The sequence below is a fragment of the Eubalaena glacialis genome, chromosome 2 (assembly GCF_028564815.1).
Source record: "Eubalaena glacialis isolate mEubGla1 chromosome 2, mEubGla1.1.hap2.+ XY, whole genome shotgun sequence".
In the NCBI taxonomy this organism is placed as follows: domain Eukaryota; kingdom Metazoa; phylum Chordata; class Mammalia; order Artiodactyla; family Balaenidae; genus Eubalaena; species Eubalaena glacialis.
The window spans coordinates 64,672,291-64,692,041 of NC_083717.1; the positions used below are offsets into that span (position 1 = coordinate 64,672,291).

At 37.3% G+C, this 19,751-nt stretch overlaps 1 protein-coding gene across 9 annotated transcripts in view; it reads left to right on the forward strand.

Moving 5' to 3' along the window:
- Nucleotides 1-19,751, forward strand: part of MYO9A (myosin IXA) — a 279,267-nt gene that overhangs the window by 192,325 nt on the left and 67,191 nt on the right. For 8 of the 9 annotated variants that reach the window (XM_061180112.1, XM_061180113.1, XM_061180111.1 and 5 more), the window contains 2 exons: nucleotides 1,343-1,442; nucleotides 1,955-2,170. In XM_061180112.1, coding sequence (XP_061036095.1) covers nucleotides 1,343-1,442; nucleotides 1,955-2,170 — 316 coding nt within the window. The remainder of the gene's footprint in view (nucleotides 1-1,342; nucleotides 1,443-1,954; nucleotides 2,171-19,751) is intronic. The other variant, XM_061180115.1, reaches the window with a different exon arrangement.

The following is a 19,751-nucleotide window of genomic DNA, read 5'->3' on the forward strand; positions in this document are numbered from 1 at the left end:
CATCTTCTCTTGTTCTGTAAGTAATACTAGAAACATTAGCATTTTATAGAATCATATATGTTAGTGTTTCTAAGTTATAATATCTAGTCCAGTTCCCACATTATTATAGATGAGGTCACTGGTGCCCATGGAGGTGAAATGACTTGTATAAGGTCACATATTTAGAGAAACAGCTGAGACCAGAATTTGAGTTTCCTGTTTAGAAATCAGCATTGGATGTCATGATTAGGAAGTAACATTAGATTAGTGTCCTTTCTATGCCATAGTGGTGATAAGTACATCGTAGTCTTCAGCTGGTTAGTAAGGGAGAACAAAAAAGAAATCATGGAGAAACTTAGAGAAAATGCTGTTGAGTTTAAAAGTTAGAGTGGTCAGGTGCTATCAAAGGTCCTATTAATTGTTTCTCTTTTGGAGAACAAATTGAAGGTAAATGGCTCAACTGTGGCAAGAGAGATTTTTAATAACCAAAAGGATTATTCAGGACAACCGAAGATTGCTGGACTTGATTGTACACTGGTCAGAAGGGAGATCTCTGAGAAGCTTTTAGCTATCAGAAAGATTGACATCTAATTAACGTTGTTTAGGGATTATTGCATAGGGCAAAGGACAAGATAACCTAGGCCTTCATTTATAAAATTAAGTGGAAGATTTTGAATGCAAGGGCAATTACTCTGCCAAATGGTATTATAAGTTAGTGTCTACTTTAAACCCAGCAGTATGCTAGAAGGTAAGATATGATTTTCAGTGAGTTTACAGTCCTGTTGATAAATTTTAAGACTCATGGTTCTGAGTTAATATAGATAATTGGGGCCATAAAAGTACAGGTTCTGTTCAGATTTTCATCAGACACAGACATTCATTTCTAGAGAGAATTGAATGATAAAGCAGCCATATCATTTGGTTATTCAAGCAGAATTAAATTTTCACAGACTAACACTATACCATCTTTATGGTTTGGGGCATACTTCTCTTAGCTTGATAACAGTTTCTTATTCTGCCAGTGTTGATTTTATTCTAAAAATTTTAAACTAAGACCACAGATGAAAGCTACAGAGAGATTTCAGAATGAAAATTTGCTTATCAATAGGACCATCTCAGTATAAAACAAAGTAATGAGGTCCTTATCACTGGGTGGCTACTATCAGGTATTTTATAATGATTAAAGGCCCCTTCTTCTGAGACTGATTCTAAAGATTTGGGGATTTGGTATTTTCCCTTTCTCATTATCAAATCCATTTCTTTGACCGGACTTGTTAGACTATATTTCATGCTATACTTTTAAGACTGCTGCCATGAGATATCTGCTAGGAATTGAAATGTAATCCTGTCGTTTTATCCTAAGTGTCACCAAGGAAGCCTTAAACAGTGGAAATCCTAAACTCCATAAACAAGATGAACCAGCTTTGAAACCTGTGAAGTTAACTGGGCTGGGCCAAAGAGAGGTAAGTATTGACTTTTGTTTTATTTATCTTCTATGCAAAATAGGTGCACGCTGTTTTGGAAATTATTATTCTTGTAGGTAGAGCACCTCATCTACTCATTTACTCCCAAGTGTTTATAGAGAAAGAAGCCATGAGTTAAGTCTGTTATACTTAGAGAGGAGTACTTCAGGCAGGGAAGGGTGCCTAAAAATCCAGATTATGTTTACAAAAAAGTTGCTGAGGAAAAGAAGGCAATTTATGCAAGTGACTTTGGTGACTCATTATGGCAGTGAAAGATGACTTCCTTGGCTACGGAGAAGAACAGTATAGATTTAGCTTCCATTCTTATTCTTTGTCCAGAGTAATGAATATGGATTGCTTTTGGTTATCGCTGTCACTTCTAGTGGAAAGGGCACAGGGGTGGAGGGGATGTTTCAAGAAATTCATGAGCTCTCTGATGTCTTTCATTGGCATCGTCTCCCAAAAACCAAAACAAAACATTGTTGTGTTATTTGTTTTATCATTTGGTCAAGCAGGTTGCCAGACCGGCCCATAAAAAGAAAGCTCGAATGGCGCGGACGCGCTCCGATTTCTTGACTAGAGGTACTTTTGCCGATGGGGAGGGGGATACAGAGGAAGATGATTACGATGACATTATTGAGCCCCTTCTCTCCCTTGACCAAGCTTCTCACTCTGAGCTAGGGCCTGCACCCGGCCTGGGTCAGGCCTCTCACAGTGACTCCGAAATGGTAATTTTACAGCAATATAAGAAAAATAGGCAACAAGCAAATCTGATGGGAATAGTCTTTGCTAATCTAAAGCTAACCTTCACAGCTTCTTCTCCGTATAACGGTTTGTACATGGGAAACCTCAGTGAACAAAGCAACTAAAGCTAAACCTTAATTTAATAGGACTTGGATAAAGGGCACTTTAACAGTATATGTCAAATCATAAATTAGGCAAAAAATATTAAAGTTCTTTAACTTAGCACTAATGTAGGAGTTTTCTGTGTTATATCTTAAAAGGTCTAGAGCAGGGAGCCTCAAAATTTTTTTTTGTAAAGGGCCAGATAGTAAATGTTTTAGACTTTATGGGTTATACAGTCTCTGTTGCAACTGCTTAACTCTGTTACTGTAGAGTGGAAACAGCCATAGACAATAAGTAAACAAAGGCACATGGCTGTGTTCCAATAAAACTATTTACAAAAACAGGCAATGGGCTGTATTTGACCTGCTGGTCATAGTTTCTTGATCCCTCCGTGGTCTAGTGAATAGGGTATATAAAAAATAATCCAGTAGCTTTTAACTGAAATGGTATTCTCTTTTCTTTTCTTTTCTTTTTGGCTTTAAACTTGCTTCCCCTCTGCATTTTTTAGTAATAGAAAATAAACATGAATTTTTAAAAATTTAATAAGCAATGCCAAAAATGTCTCCCTGGGCCAACCCAGCCAACTAAAAGGCTATAGATAATGTGAATTTGTCTTAATCACAAATTACAACATTGGAGTTATGTTTGAATAAAGCTGCATTAAGAAAATAACTATTATCATATCTCAACCCAAATTAGGCATATGTAGTTTGATAAGTACAAATGTATTTATGGGTATAAAGTGTTTGATTTTGGAATTGTCCTGGAAAATACAATATGAGTACCCTGTATGTCTATTATGTACTAAAACATTATCACTGAGGAGGTGGAATGATATGCATTTTATTTCCGTGCATATCCTTAATTAAGTTGGGTCTCTAATGTTTTTCTTTAGTATCTGTTCATTATGGGAGAAACATTTTAGGATGGTCTTCTTTTGACTCATTAAATATTTTATCTTTGAACTGTTTTAAAAGCTGTTTGATTGTTCCAAAGACCTAGTTAATTAAAATTTTTGCTAAGTTCCAGAATATTCTCATTGTCTTTATCTTTTATTGGAGATGGACCCAGTTTTTAAATGGTAATACTGATATTCTAAGAAAGAAAAAATAAAAACAACAACAAAAACAGAAAAATGCATGACCAGTTCTCTAATTAGACAAATGAGTCATTACCCTGAGCCAAACTGTAGGACTGTAAAAGTTGCAGCCTGTGTATCCATTGATATATATAATTAGAACCAAAGTGTTCTCTTCAGTGTAGGATAAAATAACTCCACTTTGGAGGTGCCCTATTTTTGAGTTATAATGAAATATACTCTATCATATGCTTAGTTGTTAAAGATGAAATTATGTAATGGAGCAAACTAATTTTAATGAAAAGCACTGCTATATATTTTTAGTGTAAATAGGGAACATGCTTAAATTATTCTCCAAAGTGTACATAGATTTTTCATTTGTTGAAGAATTTAGCATTTATAATTGCTGTTTTGTTCCTGAGAGTTTCCTTTGTTACAAACCTTAGTCCTTTTGGTGGTAGAATTCTTTCTCACTGAGAATTACTGAGAGGAACCAGGAAGTTGGGCTTTCTGCTTGGAGCATTCAGCCCCTTTAAGGGTTCTAGCTGGTAGTCTCTGCCTGTGATTCTGTTCATCTGCTTGACAGTCACTGCATGCCAGTAGTTGTAGAGCACCCTCCTGCACAGTGTGTTAGTCACCTCTCCAGCTTTCTCACTGTCCTTCTGTTTCATCACTAGCTATTTTAGGAATAGGTGGTGGTGGTTGTTTCTGGTGAACACTTGCATGAAGAAGCTTTGCTTTTTAGAATATGCTGATAGATACTTACTGGGGTTGGGGGTGGGAAGGGTAGGGACAGTTTTAAAGTGTGTTTCTGTTTGTGTATCTTGAAAATATGCCATGTTCTAATGTTATCTGATATTGTGAAAAATAAAGTCTAATTGTTTCTAAATGGAATCTACTGAATTCTCAAAATCCACATATCTTCAGGATTTTAAATGGGCTTGATTTTCTGGGCACATGATTTTTTAAAAAACTGGATAGTTTTTGTTTTTTCTTTGGACAAAGTGATTTAATAACTGGCATTTGCTAAGAAGTGTGTCAGTCTTTGAGGAAGCCATCCACTGACCTTTCCAGTTGTGAAATAACTGATCTAATGAGATAAAGACAGTTAGAAATGAATTACCTGAAGGGGATTTGATAAGCATTACCTCCTGAGCTGGTGAATTGTTAATTAGTTGTTACCTGCTGTGGAGGAGTTGAGGTGAGAGTAGTAGTTTCTCTCCTTATGACTTTAGTGTTTTTTTAAAACTTCCTACTTTTAACTCTGCCATTTGAATAACTGTTTAGTCTCTGTATGCTGCTTTCACTTAGTTTTTATACCTACCATGTTTTATTTTATTTTTTTTAACATCTTTATTGAAGTATAATTGCTTTACAATGGTGTGTTGGTTTCTGCTGTATAACAAAGTGAATCAGCTATACATATACATATATCCCCATATCTCCTCCCTCTTGTGTCTCCCTCCCACCCTCCCTATCCCACCCCTCTAGGTGGACACAAAGCACCGAGCTGATCTCCCTGTGCCATGCGGCTGCTTCCCACTAGCTATCTGTTTTACATTTGGTAGTGTCTGTATGTCCATGCCACTCTCTCACTTTGTCCCAGCTTACCCTTCCCTCTCCCCATGTCCTCAAGTCCATTCTCTACATCTGCGTCTTTATTCCTGTCCTGCCCCTAGGTTCTTCAGAACCATTTTTTTTTTTTTTTTTAGATTCCATATATATGTGTTAGCATATGATATTTGTTTCTCTGACTTCACTCTGTATGACAGACTCTAGGTCCATCCACCTCACTACAAATAACTCAATTTCGTTTCTTTTTATGGCTGAGTAATATTCCATTGTATATATGTGCCACATTTTCTTTATCCATTCATCTGTTGGTGGACATTTAGGTTGCTTCCATGTCCTAGCTATTGTAAATAGTGCTGCAATGAACATTGTGGTACATGTATCTCCAGAATATACAAGCAGCTCATGCAGCTCAATATCACAAAAACAAACAACCCAATCCAAAAATGGGCAGAAGACCTAAATAGACATTTCTTCAAAGAAGACATACAGATGGCCAACAAATACATGAAAAGAACGTCAACATCACTAATTAGAGAAATGCAAATCAAAACTACAATGAGGTATCACCTCACACTGTTTAGAATGGCCATCATCAAAAAATCTACAAACAATAAATGCTGGAGAGGGTGTGGAGAAAACGGAACCCTCTTGCACTATTGGTGGGAATGTAAATTGATACAGCCACTATGGAGAACAGTATGGAGGTTCCTTAAAAAACTAAAAATAGAACTACCATATGACCCAGATATCGCATTACTGGGCATATACCCTGAGAAAACCATAATTCAAAAAGAGACATGTACCACAATGTTCATTGCAGCTCTATTTACAATAGCCAGGTCATGGAAGCAACCTAAGTGTCCATCAACAGATGAATGGATAAAGAGGATGTGGCACATATATACAATGGAATATTACTGCTAAGCAGTATTTTTAAGGTGACTTTCATATCGTTTTTTAGTCTCTGAATCATCTGGATGGTGAATGAGTTAATAAGATCATTTCTGTCCCTTATTTGTAGGATTGGTATAGGTAACGGTTTTCTCTGTATAGTTTCTTCTACCGTTCGCTAGACTTAAAGCAATCATCTCCATGGGTATGACTCCCAAATAGCTCTCCAGAATTTGTTGACTTTATCTCCAGTATGCTAAAACTAAGTTTTTCATTTCCCCCCAAAACTCCTATACTTCTTATATTCCTAATTCTGTTTGTTTTTCTCTGAGATACTCTTCAATCCTTATCCGTGTTGAATTTTCCTTCTCTTTACTGTCCACTCCACAAAAAACTGCCAGAAAAAACCCATTTATCAAGGCTAAATTTATTAGCTTATTTTACAGTAAGGGAAAATCCACCTTGACTAGGTCTTAGTAATTTCTCAGAAAGGGGAAGTCAGGAAAGGATATTTATAGGATTTTAGGGCCTAGGCTGGTGATTTTGAGGGTCTTACAAGTTGGAAAACCAGCTGAATTGAACAAAGTTTATGACATAAAAAGTTTAGATTGGTGGCCCCAGGACAGCAGCCACACTTTTGAATACACTTGGTATTTACTTATTTTTTAATATACTGTTTTCTATTTGATTTTGTTTAATTTCTTTAAGCCTGTTAGGTCTTTCTGGTTTTCAGTTTTGTTCTCGGTTTTTTATTGATTTTTTTTTTTTTTTTTTGGCTGCACTGCATGGCTTGCAGGATCTCAGTTCCCTGAATAAGGATTGAACCCCAGCCACGGCAGTGAAAGCCCAGAATCCTAACCACTAGGTCACCAGGAAACTCCATACACTTAGTATTAATATGTGTATTTTATTCCCCCCAAAAGTCAGGGACAGTTCATAGCATTGCGACTCTCCACTGTTTGATTTGGTAGAATTTCCCTATGAAACCATCTGGGGTTGATACTTTTTTGTGACATAATTCTTTTATTATAAGTTCCTCTATTTCTTCTAGGAAAATTAGTCTTTAAAGCTTTCTGTCTAATGGGGGCAATTTTGGCAACTGGTTTTTTCCATTTCAGCTAACTTTCATATTTATTTGCCTAGAGGTCTGGAAAGTAGTCTCATGATTTTAAAAACTTCTCTGTTTCAATGGTTATTTCCCTTTTGTCATTTCTTATTTTGTAGATTTTTTTCCCCTTACCTAGTCGTTTGTCTATTTTGTTAATTTTTTCCAAAGTAACAGGATTTGGTTTATTTATCATACCTACTTTTTTTTTTCATTCTCCACTGATTTCTGCTTTTACCTTTATTATTTATTTTATTATGCTTTTTTTGGTTTACTTTCTTATTTTTCTAGCTTTTGAGTGGTTAATTTAATTCATTTATTTATTTTTATCGATACAGGTTTGTAAGGCTATGGTTTTTCCTCTGATCACACTTCAGATGTATCTTGTTTATTCTAATATGTAAAGGATTTATTATTTTTTAAGAAAGTCTGTAATTTTAGTTTCTTTTTTTACCCAAAACTTGTTTAATAAAAATTTTTGAGTTTTCAGATGAAGAGCCTTTTTTGTTTTTTAATTTTTGTTAGTTTCTAGTTTTATTGTATTCTGATGAAAGACTTTATGATGCTTCTATTTGATCAAATTTACTGGTATTTTCTTCGTTACTTAGTATATGATCAGTTTTTGTGAATGTACCATGTGCATTTTTTAAATTGAAATATAGTTGACGTACAATATTATGTTACTTTTGGATATACTATATAATGACTTGACATTTGCATACATTATGAAATGATCACCATGATAAGTCTCGTAACCATCTGTCCCCATACAAAGTTATTATAATATTACTGACCATATTCCTTATGCTGTATATACATCCCCATGACTTGTTTACTATTAAACTGGAGGTTTGTACCTCTTAATCCCCTACACGTATTTCGCCCACCTCTCCTACCCCCCTCCCTTCTGACAACCACCCATTTGTTCTCTGTATCTATGAGTCTGTTTTCATTTTGTTCAGTTTGTTTGTTTTGTGTTTTCAATTCCGCATATGAGTGAGATCATGCAGTTTTTGTCTTTGACTTATTTCAGTTAGCGTAATACCCTCTAGATCCGTACATGTTGTCTCAAATGACAAGAATTAATTTTTTTAATGGCTTAGTAATATTCCACTGTTTATATATACCACATCTTTTTTATCCAGTCATCTATTGATGGGCACTTAGGTTGCTTCTATAGCTTGTCTATTGTAAATAATACCTCAGTGGACACTGGAGTGCATATATCTTATATTAGTGGGGTTTTTTTCCTTTGGATAAATACCCAGAAGTGGAATTGCTGGATCATATCATAGTTCTATTTTTAATTTTTTGAGGAACCTCCATATTGTTTTCCATAGTGGCCATACCAATTTACATTTCCACCAACAGTGAACGAGGGTTCCCTTTTATCCACATCCTTGCCAACACTTGTTATTTGTTGAATGTGTATTTGATAAGAAAGTATATTCTCTATTCAGAGTATAAAATTTCAATATATATCTGTAAGCTCTACCTTATTAATTATGTTGTTTGCCTTCTATATCCTTATTATTTTTGATCTGTCTTATACAGAATGTGTTAATGTCTCCTGTTATTCATTGTGAATTGTGGCTTTTAGTATTAAGAAGTGTCCTTTGTCAGGTTCCATGTTTTTTGCTTGAATCCTACATAAATAATAATATCACAGCCTCTGTTTTCTTATTATTTCCACTTGCCTAGAATACTTTTGCTCACCCCTTTAGTTTTAGCTTTTCTGGATCCTTTTGTTTAGAGGTGTGTTTTTTTGTCCAGTATAGTTGGGCCCTGCTTTGTGAGCCAAATTAAAAAATTTTTCCCTTAATAGGTGAGTTAAATCTATCCATATTTATTGATGTAACTGATAGATTAATTCTCCACTGTTTCTTATAATTTTGTTATTATTATGTTAAATTTGCTGTGTTTATGTTACTTTTCTTTGATCTTTTATTTTTTAAAATTTCTTTTGATGTTTAGGAGAGGTTGTGTTCTTGTTCTGTTGATTGTTTACCTTTACATATAACTTTTAAAAATGCCTTTAATATTTTTTAATTTAACCAATTGTACTCTAATTAGTCATTTTTAAATAAATAATATTAATTCTCACCTATTGTGACACAACTGTTGATGAATTATTCTAGTCTCTATTCCCTTCTACTCCTATTTTTTAGGCTTTTATTTCTACTTTGTCAGAACATGTAATTTTATATATGATTCTTTCACTGTAGTCTCTACCTTTGTTTTTGTCTTAGATCTATTATTAAATGTAGTAAATTATCACTTCAAATATTTTGCAGATGTTTCCCTGTTTATCTCTTGGTTGGATGAAGCTCTTCCCCTAGTAGATTACTTATGAAGGGCCATCAATATGGAATTCCCCAAGATCTTTCTATAGCCTTGATGTTTGAAGGGACATCTTGGCTACATATAAAGTCCTTGGTTCATATTTTCTTTCTCTGAGTTTTTTGAAAGTGCTATTTTATTGTTGTCTTACTTGATTTGTTACTGTTGGTAAGTCTATTACCAGTCTAAATCTCTTGCCCTTATAAGTTATTTGATGTTTTTACTTGCATGCCTTCAGAGTTTCTTCTTTATATTTAAAGTTTAAGATATGTCTTTAAGTCGATCATTACAGATTAATTATCCTTTATATCTGCAGGACTCTGTCAATGTGTATTCTGGTCTTGCCTTATTTTTGAAAAGTTTTCCTGGATGATAGTTTTAAATGTTGTGTTCTGTTGTTTTGTTTTTCTTGTTTAGGGACTGCAATTACAAACAAGCTTTTTTCTTTTCCTAGTGTCCATTTCAACTACCTTCTCTCTGACCCTTTTTGCTTGTTTCTTTATATCATTTTATATTTTTTTATTATCTTCCTGCTTTTGTCCCCTTTAAATTTTCCATTTGTGCTTTTTCTCCCTTAGGCGTCTCATAAGTTAATCTTCATTTCACTTTCTTATTGATTGATTGATTGATTGATTGCTGTGTCCCAGCTGCTGTGCACGGGCCTTCTCCAGTCACAGCAAGTAGGGGCCTCTCACCACAGTGGCCTCTCCAGCTGCGGAGCACAGGCTCCAGCCGCACGGGCCTCAGCAGTTGTGGCACATGGGCTCGACAGCTGTGGCTCACGGGCTCCAGAGCGCAGGCTCAACAGTTGTGCTGCACGGGCGCAGCTGCTCCGCGGCACGTGGGATCCTCCTGGACCAGGGGCTGAACCCGCATCCCCTGCACTGGCAGGCGGACTCCCAAACACTGCGCCACCAAAGACCTTTACTGTGTTTTTATTTTTTTCATGAGTTCATTCAACTCTCCTTTCATTTCTACCCAGTTTTTGCTCTCTCAGGGTTAACTGTTCATTATCTTGATAGCTGCTGTTTTTTTTTTTTAGGCTGCATTGGGTCTTCATTGCTGCACTTGGGCTTTCTATAGTTGTGGCGAGTGGGGGCTACTCCTTGTTGCAGTGCGCGGGCTTCTCATAATGGTGGCTTCTCTTGCTGCAGAGCACAGGCTCTAGGCGCGTGGGCTTCCGTAGTTGCAGCACACGGCTCAGTAGTTGTGGCTCACGGGCTCTAGAGCACAGGCTCAGTAGTTGTGGCGCACGAGCTTAGTTGCTCTGTGGCACATGGGATCTTCCTGGACCAGGGATTGAACCCATGTCACCTGCATTGGCAGGTGGATTCTTTTTTTTTTTAACATCTCTATTGCAGTATAATTGCTTTACAATGGTGTGTTAGTTTCTACTTTATAACCAAGTGAATCAGCTATACATATACATATATCCACATATCTCCTCCCTCTTGCGTCTCCCACCACCCTACCTATCCCACCCCTCTAGGTGGTCACAAAGCACCGAGCTGATCTCCCTGTGCTATGCGGCTGCTTCCCACTAGCTAGCTATTTTACATTTGTTAGTATATAAGTCCATGTCACTCTCTCACTTCGTCCCAGCTTACCCTTCCCCTCCCTGTGTCCTCAAGTCCATTCTCTACGTCTGCGTCTTTATTCCTGTCCTGCCCCTAGGTTCTTCAGATCCATGTTTTTTTTTTAGATTGCATATATATGTGTTAGCGTATGGTATTTCTTTTTCTCTTTCTGACTTACTTCACTCTGTACGACAGTCTCTAGGTCCATCCACCTCACTACAAATAACTGAATTTCATTTCTTTTTATGCTGAGTAATATTCCATTGTATATATGTGCCACATCTTCTTTATCCATTCATCTGTCGATGGACACTTAGGTTGCTTCCATGTCCTGGCTATTGTAAATAGAGCTGCAGTGAACATTGTGGTACATGACTCTTTTTGAATTATGGTTTTCTCAGGGTATATGCCCAGTAATGTGATATCTGGGTCATATGGTAGTTCTATTTTTAGTTTTTTAAGGAACCTCCATACTGTTCTCCATAGTGGCTGTATCAATTTACATTCCCACCAACAGTGCAAGAGGGTTCCGTTTTCTCCACACCCTCTCCAGCGTTTATTGTTTGTAGATGTTTTGATGATGGCCATTCTGACTGGTGTGGGGTGATACCTCATTGTAGTTTTGATTTGCATTTCTCTAATGATTAGTGATGTTGAGCATCCTTTCATGTGTTTGTTGGCAAACTGTATATCTTCTTTGGAGAAATGTCTGTTTAGGTCTCCTGCCCATTTTTGGTTTGGGTTGTTTGTTTTCTTGATATTGAACTGCATGAGCTGCTTGTAAATTTTGGAGATTAATCCTTGTCAATTGCTTCATTTGCAAATATTTTCTCCCATTCTGAGGGTTGTCTTTTCATCTTGTTTATGGTTTCCTTTGCTGTGCAAAAGCTTGTAAATTCCATTAAGTCCCATTTGTTTATTTTTGTTTTTATTTCCATTACTCTAGGAGGTGGATCTAAAAAGATCTTGCTGTGATTTATGTCATAGACTGTTCTGCTTATGTTTTCCTCTAAGAGTTTGATAGTGTCTGGCCTTACATTTAGGTCTTTAATCCATTTTGAGTTTATTTTTGTGTATGGTGTTAGGAAGTGTTCTAATTTCATTCTTTTACATGTAGCTGCCCAGTTTTCCCAGCACCACTTATAGAAGACGCTGTCTTTTCTCCATTGTATATCCTTTCCTCCGTTACCAAAAATAAGGTGACCACATGTGCGTGGGTTTACCTCTGGACTTTCTATCCTTTTCCATTGATCAATATTTCTGTTTTTGTGCCAGTACCATACTGTCTTGATTACTGTAGCTTTGTAGTATAGTCTGAAGTCAGGGAGCCTGATTCCTCCAGCTCTGTTTTTCGTTCTCAAGATTGCTTTGGCTATTCGGGGTCTTTTGTGTTTCCCTACAAATTGTGAAATTTTTTGTTCTAGTTCTGTGAAAAACGCCAGTGGTAGTTTGATAGGGATTGCATTGAATCTGTAGATTGCTTTGGGTAGTAGAGTCATTTTCACAATGTTGATCCTTCCAATCCAAGAACATGGTATATCTCTCCATCTGTTTGTGTCATCTTCAGTTTCTTTCATCAGTGTCTTATAGTTTTCTGCATACAGGTCTTGTGTCTCCTTAGGTAGGTTTATTCCTAGGTATTTTATTCTTTTTGTTGCAATGGTAAATAGGAGTGTTTCCTTAATTTCTCTTTCAGAATTTTCATCATTAGTGTATAGGAGTGCAAGAGATTTCTGTGCATTAGTTTTGTATCCCGCTACTTTACCAAATTCATTGATTAGCTCTAGTAGTTTTCTGGTAGCATCTTTAGGATTATCTATGTATAGCATCCTGTCATCTGCAGACAGTGACAGTTTTACTTCTTCTTTTCTGATTTGGAGTCCTTTTATTTCTTTTTCTTCTCTGATTGCCATGGTTAAAAACTTCCAAAACTGTCTTGAATAATAGTGGTGAGAGTGGGCAACCTTGTCTTGTTCCTGATCTTAGTGGAAATGGTTTCAGTTTTTCACCATTGAGAACGATGTTGGCTCTGGGTTTGTCATATATGGCCTTTATTATGTTGAGGTAGCTTCCCTCTATGCCTACTTTCTAGAGGGTTTTTATCATAAATGGGTGTTGAATTTTGTCAAAAGCTTTTTCTGCATCTGTTGAGACGATCATATGGTTTTTCTCCTTCAGTTTGTTAATATGGTTTATCACATTGATTTGCATATATTGAAGAATCCTTGCATTCCTGGGATAAACCCCACTTGATCATGGTGTATGATCCTTTAAATGTGCTGTTGGATTTTATTTGCTAGTATTTTGTTGAGGATTTTTGCATCCATGTTCATCAGTGATATTGACCTGTAGTTTTCTTTCTTTGTGACATCTTTGTCTGGTTTTGGTGTCAGAGTGATGGTGGCCTCCTAGAATGAGTTTGGGAGTGTTTGTCCCTCTGCTGTATTTTGGAAGAGTTTGAGAAGGATGGGTGTTAGCTCTTCTCTAAATGTTTGATAGAATTCTCCTGTGAAGCCATCTGGGTCTGGGCTTTTGTTTGTTGGAAGATTTTTAATCACAGTCTCAATTTCAGTGCTTGTGATGGCTCTGTTTATATTTTCAGTTTCTTCCTGGTTCAGTCTCAGAAGGTTGTGCTTTTCTAAGAATTTTTCCATATCTTCCAGGTTGTCCATTTTGTTGGCATAGAGTTGCTTGTAGTAATCGCTCATGATTCTTTGTATCTCTGCAGTGTTAGTTGTTACTTCTCCTTTTTCATTTCTAATTCTATTGATTTGACTCTTCTCCCTTTTGATCTTGATTAGTCTGGCTAATGGTTTATCAATTTGTTTATCTTTTCAAAGAACCACCTTTTAGTTTTATTGATCTTTGCTATTGATTTCTTTGTTCCAATTTCATTTCTTTCTTTTTTTTTTAACATATTTATTGGAGTATAATTGCTTTACAATTGTGTGTTAGTTTCTGCTTTATAACAAAGTGAATCAGTTATACATATACATATGTTCCCATATCTCTTCCCTCTTGCGTCTCCCTCCCTCCCACCCTCCCTATCCCATCCCTCTAGGTGGTCACAAAGCACCGAGCTGATCTCCCTGTGCTATGCGGCTGCTTCCCACTATCTATCTATTTTACGTTTGGTAGTGTATATATGTCCATGCCACTCTCTCACTTTGTCACATCTTACCCTTCCCTCTCCCCCTCCCCATATCCTCAAGTCCATTCTCTAGTACGTCTGTGTCTTTATTCTCGTCTTGCCCCTAGGTTCTTCATGACCTTTTTTTTTTTTTCTTAGATTCCATATATATGTGTTAGCATACGGTATTTCCTTTTCTCTTTCTGACTTACTTCACTCTGTATGACAGACTCTAGGTCCATCCACCTCACTACAAATAACTCAATTTCGTTTCTTTTTATGGCTGAGTAATATTCCGTTGTATATATGTGCCACATCTTCTTTATCCATTCATCTGTTGATGAACACTTAGGTTGCTTCCATGTCCTGGCTATTGTAAATAGAGCTGCAATGAACATTTTGGTACATGACTCTTTTTGAATTCTGGTTTTCTCAGGGTATATCCCCAGTAATGGGATTGCTGGGTCGTATGGTAGTTCTATTTTAAGTTTTTTAAGGAACTTCCATACTGTTCTCCATAGTGGCTGTATCAATTTACATTCCCACCAACAGTGCAAGAGTGTTCCCTTTTCTCCACACCCTCTCCAGCATTTATTGTTTGTAGATTTTTTGATGATGCCCATTCTGACTGGTGTGAGATGATATCTCATTGTAGTTTTGATTTGCATTTCTCTAATGATTAATGATGTTGAGCATTCTTTCATGTGTTTGTTGGCAATCTGTATATCTTCTTTGGAGAAATGTCCGTTTAGGTCTTCTGCCCATTTTTGGATTGGGTTGTTTGTTTTTTTGATATTGAGCTGCATGAGCTGCTTGTAAATCTTGGAGATGAATCCTTTGTCAGTTGCTTCATTTGCAAATATTTTCTCCCATTCTGAGGGTTGTCTTTTGGTCTTGTTTATGGTTTCCTTTGCTGTGCAAAAGCTTTTAAGTTTCATTAGGTCCCATTTGTTTATTTTTGTTTTTATTTCCATTTCTCTAGGAGGTGGGTCAAAAAGGATCTTGCTGTGATTTATATCATAGAGTGTTCTGCCTGTGTTTTCCTCTAAGAGTTTGATAGTGTCTGGCCTTACATTTAGGTCTTTAATCCATTTTGAGTTTATTTTTGTGTATGATGTTAGGGAGTGTTCTAATTTCATACTTTTACATGTAGCTGTCCAGTTTTCCCAGCACCACTTATTGAAGAGGCTGTCTTTTCTCCACTGTATATTCTTGCCTCCTTTATCAAAAGATAAGGTGACCATATGTGCGTGGGTTTATCTCTGGGCTTTCTATCCTGTTCCATTGATCTATATTTCTGTTTTTGTACCAGTACCATACTGTCTTGATTACTGTAGCTTCGTAGTATAGTCTGAAGTCAGGGAGCCTGATTCCTCCAGCTCTGTTTTTCGTTCTCAAGATTGCTTTGGCTATTCGGGGTCTTTTGTGTTTCCATACAAATTGTGAAATTTTTTGTTCTAGTTCTGTGAAAAATGCCAGTGGTAGTTTGATAGGGATTGCATTAAATCTGTAGATTGCTTTGGGTAGTAGACTCATTTTCACAATGTTGATCCTTCCAATCCAAGAACATGGTATATCTCTCCATCTATTTGTATCATCTTTAATTTCTTTCATCAGTGTCTTATAATTTTCTGCATACAGGTCTTTTGTCTCCTTAGGTAGGTTTATTCCTAGATATTTTATTCTTTTTGTTGCAATGGTAAATGGGAGTGTTTTCTTAATTTCAGTTTCAGATTTTTCATCATTAGTGTATAGGAATGCCATAGATTTCTGTGCTTTAATTTTGTATCCTGCTGCTTTACCAGATTCATTGATTAGCTCTAGTAGTTTTCTGGTAGCATCTTTAGGCTTCTCTATGTATAGTATCATGTCATCTGCAAGCAGTGACAGCTTTACTTCTTTTCCAATTTGGATTCCTTTTATTTCTTTTCCTTCTCTGATTGCTGTGGCTAAAACTTCGAAAACTATGTTGAATAATAGTGGTGAGAGTGGGCAACCTTGTCTTGTTCCTGATCTTACTGGAAATGGTTTCAGTTTTTCACCATTGAGGACGATGTTGGCTGTGTGTTAGTCATATATGGCCTTTATTATGTTGAGGAAAGTTCCCTCTATGCCCACTTTCTGCAGGGTTTTTATCATAAATGGGTGTTGAAGTTTGTCGAAAGCTTTCTCTGCATTGATTGAGACGATCATATGGTTTTTCTCCTTCAATTTGTTAATATGGTGTATCACATTGATTGATTTGCGTATATTGAAGAATCCTTGCACTCCTGGAATAAACCCCACTTGATCATGGTGTATGATCCTTTTAATGTGCTGTTGGATTCTGTTTGCTTGTATTCTGTTGAGGATTTTTGCATCTATGTTTATCAGTGATATTGGCCTGTAGTTTTCTTTCTTTGTGACATCTTTGTCTGGTTTTGGTATCAGGGTGATGGTGGCCTTGTAGAATGAGTTTGGGAGTGGTCCTCCCTCTGCTATATTTTGGAAGAGTTTGAGAAGGATAGGTGTTAGTTCTTCTCTAAATGTTTGATGGAATTTGCTTGTGAAGCCATCTGGTCCTGGGCTTTTGTCTGTTGGAAGATTTTTAATCACAGTTTCAATTTCAGTGCTTGTGATTGGTCTGTTCATATTTTCTATTTCTTCCTGGTTCAGTCTCGGCAGGTTGTGCATTTCTAAGAATTTGTCCATTTCTTCCAGGTTGTCCGTTTTATTGGCATATAGTTGCTTGTAGTAATCTCTCATGATCCTTTGAATTTCTGCAGTGTCAGTTGTTACTTCTCCTTTTTCATTTCTAATTCTATTGATTTGAGTCTTCTTCCTTTTTTTCTTGATAGTCTGGCTAATGGTTTATCAATTTTGTTTATCTTCTCAAAGAACCAGCTTTTAGTTTTATTGATCTTTGCTATCATTTCTTTTTCATTTTTTTCTGCTCTGATCTTTATGATTTCTTTCCTTCTGCCAGCTTTGGGGTTTTTTTGTTCTTCTTTCTCTAACTGCTTTAGGTGAAAGGTTAGGTTGTTTACTTGAGATGTTTCCTGTTTCTTAAGGTAGGATTGTATTGCTATAAACTTCCGTCTTAGAACTGCCTTGCTGCATCCCATAGGTTTTGGGTCGTCCTGTCTCCATTGTCAATTGTTTCTAGGTATTTTTTGATTTCCTCTTTGATTTCTTCAGTGATCACTTGGTTATTAAGTAGTGTATTGTTTAGCCTCCATGTGTTTGTAATTTTTACAGATCTTTTCCTGTAATTGATATCTAGTCTCATAGCGTTGTGGTCGGAAAAGATATTTGATACGATTTCAATTTTCTTAAATTTACCAAGGCTTGATTTGTGACCCAAGATATGATCTATCCTGGAGAATGTTCCATGAGCACTTGAGAAGAATGTGTATTCTCTTGTTTTTGGATGGAATGTCCTATAAATGTCAATTAAGTCCATCTTGTTTAATGTATCATTTAAAGCTTGTGTTTCCTTATTTATTTTCATTTTGGATGACCGGTCACTTGCTGTAAGTGAGGTGTTAAAGTCTTCCACTATTATTGTGTTACTGTCGATTTCCTCTTTTATAGCTGTTAGCAGTTGCTTTATGTATTGAGGTGCTCCTGTGTTGGGTGCATATATATTTATAATTGTTATATCTTCTTCTTGGATTGATCCCTTGATCATTATGTAGTGTCCTTCCTTGTCTCTTGTAACAATCTTTATTTTAATGTCTATTTAATCTGATATGAGTGTAGCTACTCCAGCTTTCTTTTGATTTCCATTTGCATGGAATATCTTTATCCATCCCCTCACCTTCAGTCTGTATGTGTCCCTAGGTCTGAAGGGGGTCTCTTGTAGACAGCATATAGATGGGTCTTGTTTTTGTATCCATTCAGCAAGCCTGTGTCTTTTGGTTGGAGCATTTAATCCATTCACGTTTAAGGTAATTATCGATATGTATGTTCCTATGACCATTTTCTTAATTGTTTTGGGTTTGTTTTTGTAGATCCTTTTCTTGTCTTGCGTTTCCCACTTAAAGAAGTTCCTTTAGCATTTGTTGTAGAGCTGGTTTGGTGGTGTTGAATTCTCTTAGCTTTTGCTTGTCTGTAAAGCTTTTGATTTCTCCATCGAATCTCTATGAGATCCTTGCCGGGTAGGGTAATCTTGGTTGTAGTTTCTTCCCTTTCATCACTTTAAGTATATCATGCTACTCCCTTCTGGCTTGTAGAGTTTCTGCTGAGAACTCAGCTGTTAACCTTATGGGAGTTCCCTTGTATGTTATTTTTCGTTTTTCCCTTGCTGCTTTCAATAATTTTTCTGTGTCTTTAATTTTTGCCAATTTGATTACTATGTTTCTTGGCATGTTTCTCCTTGGGTTTATCCTGTATGGGACTTGCGCTTCCTGGACTTGGGTGGCTATTTCCTTTCCCATGTTAGGGAAGTTTTCCACTATAATCTCTTCAGATATTTTCTCGGGTCCTTTCTCTCTCTCTTCTCCTTCTGGGACCCCTGTAATGTGAATGTTCTTGCGTTTCATGTTGTCCCAGCGGTCTCTTAGGCTGTCTTCATTTCTTTTCATTTTTTTTTCTTTATTCTGTTCCACAGCAGTGAATTCCACCATTCTGTCTTCCAGGTCACTTGTCCGTTCTTCTGCCTCAGTTATTCTGCTATTGATTCCTTCTGGTGTAGTTTTCATTTCAGTTATTGTATTGTTCATCTTTGTTTGTTCTTTAATTCTTCTAGGTCTTTGTTAAACATTTCTTGCATCTTCTCGATCTTTGCCTCCATTTTTTTTCCGAGATCCTGGATCATCTTCACTATCATTATTCTGAATTCTTTTTCTGGAAGGTTGCCTATCTCCACTTCATTTAGTTGCTTTTCTGGGGTTTTATCTTGTTCTTTCCTCTGGTACATAGCCCTCTGCCTTTTCATCTTGTCTATCTTTCTGTGAATGTGGTTTTTGTCCCACAGGCTGCAAGGTTGTAGTTCTTCTCACTTCTGCTGTCTGCCCTCTGGTGGATGAGGCTATCTAAGAGGCTTGATAGGAGGCACTGGTAGTGGGTAGAGCTGACTGTTGCTCTGGTGGGCAGAGCTCAGTACAACTTTAATCCCCTTGACTGTTGATGGGTGGGGCTGGGTTCCCTCCCTGTTGGTTGTTTGGCCTGAGGCAACCCAACACTGGAGCCTACCTGGGCTCTTTGGTGGGGCTAATGACAGACTCTGGGAGGGCTCACGTCAAGGAGTACTTCCCAGAACTTCTGCTGTCAGTGTCCTTGTCCCCTCAGTGAGCCACAGCGCCCACCCCCACCTCTGCAGGAGACCCTCCAACACTAGCAGGTAGGTCTGGTTCAGTCTCCCCTGGGGTCACTGCTCCTTCCCCTGGGTCCCGATGCGCACACTACTTTGTGTGTGCCCTCCAAGAGTGGAGTCTCTGTTTCCCCCAGTCCTGTCGAAGTCCTGCAATCAATTCCCACTAGGCTTCAAAGCCTGATTCTCTAGGAATTCCTCCTCCCGTTGCCGGACCCCCAGGTAGGGAAGCCTGACGTGGGGTTCAGAACCTTCACTCCAGTGGGTGGACTTCTGTGGTATAAGTGTTTTCCAGTATGTGAGTCACCCACCCAGCAGTTATGGGATTTGATTTTACTGTGATTGCGCCCCTCCTGCCATCTCATTGTGGCTTCTCTATTGTCTTTGGATGTGGGGTATCTTTTTTGGTGAGTTCCAGTGTCTTCCTGTCGATGATTGTCCAGCAGGTAGTTGTGATTCTGGTGTTCTCGCACG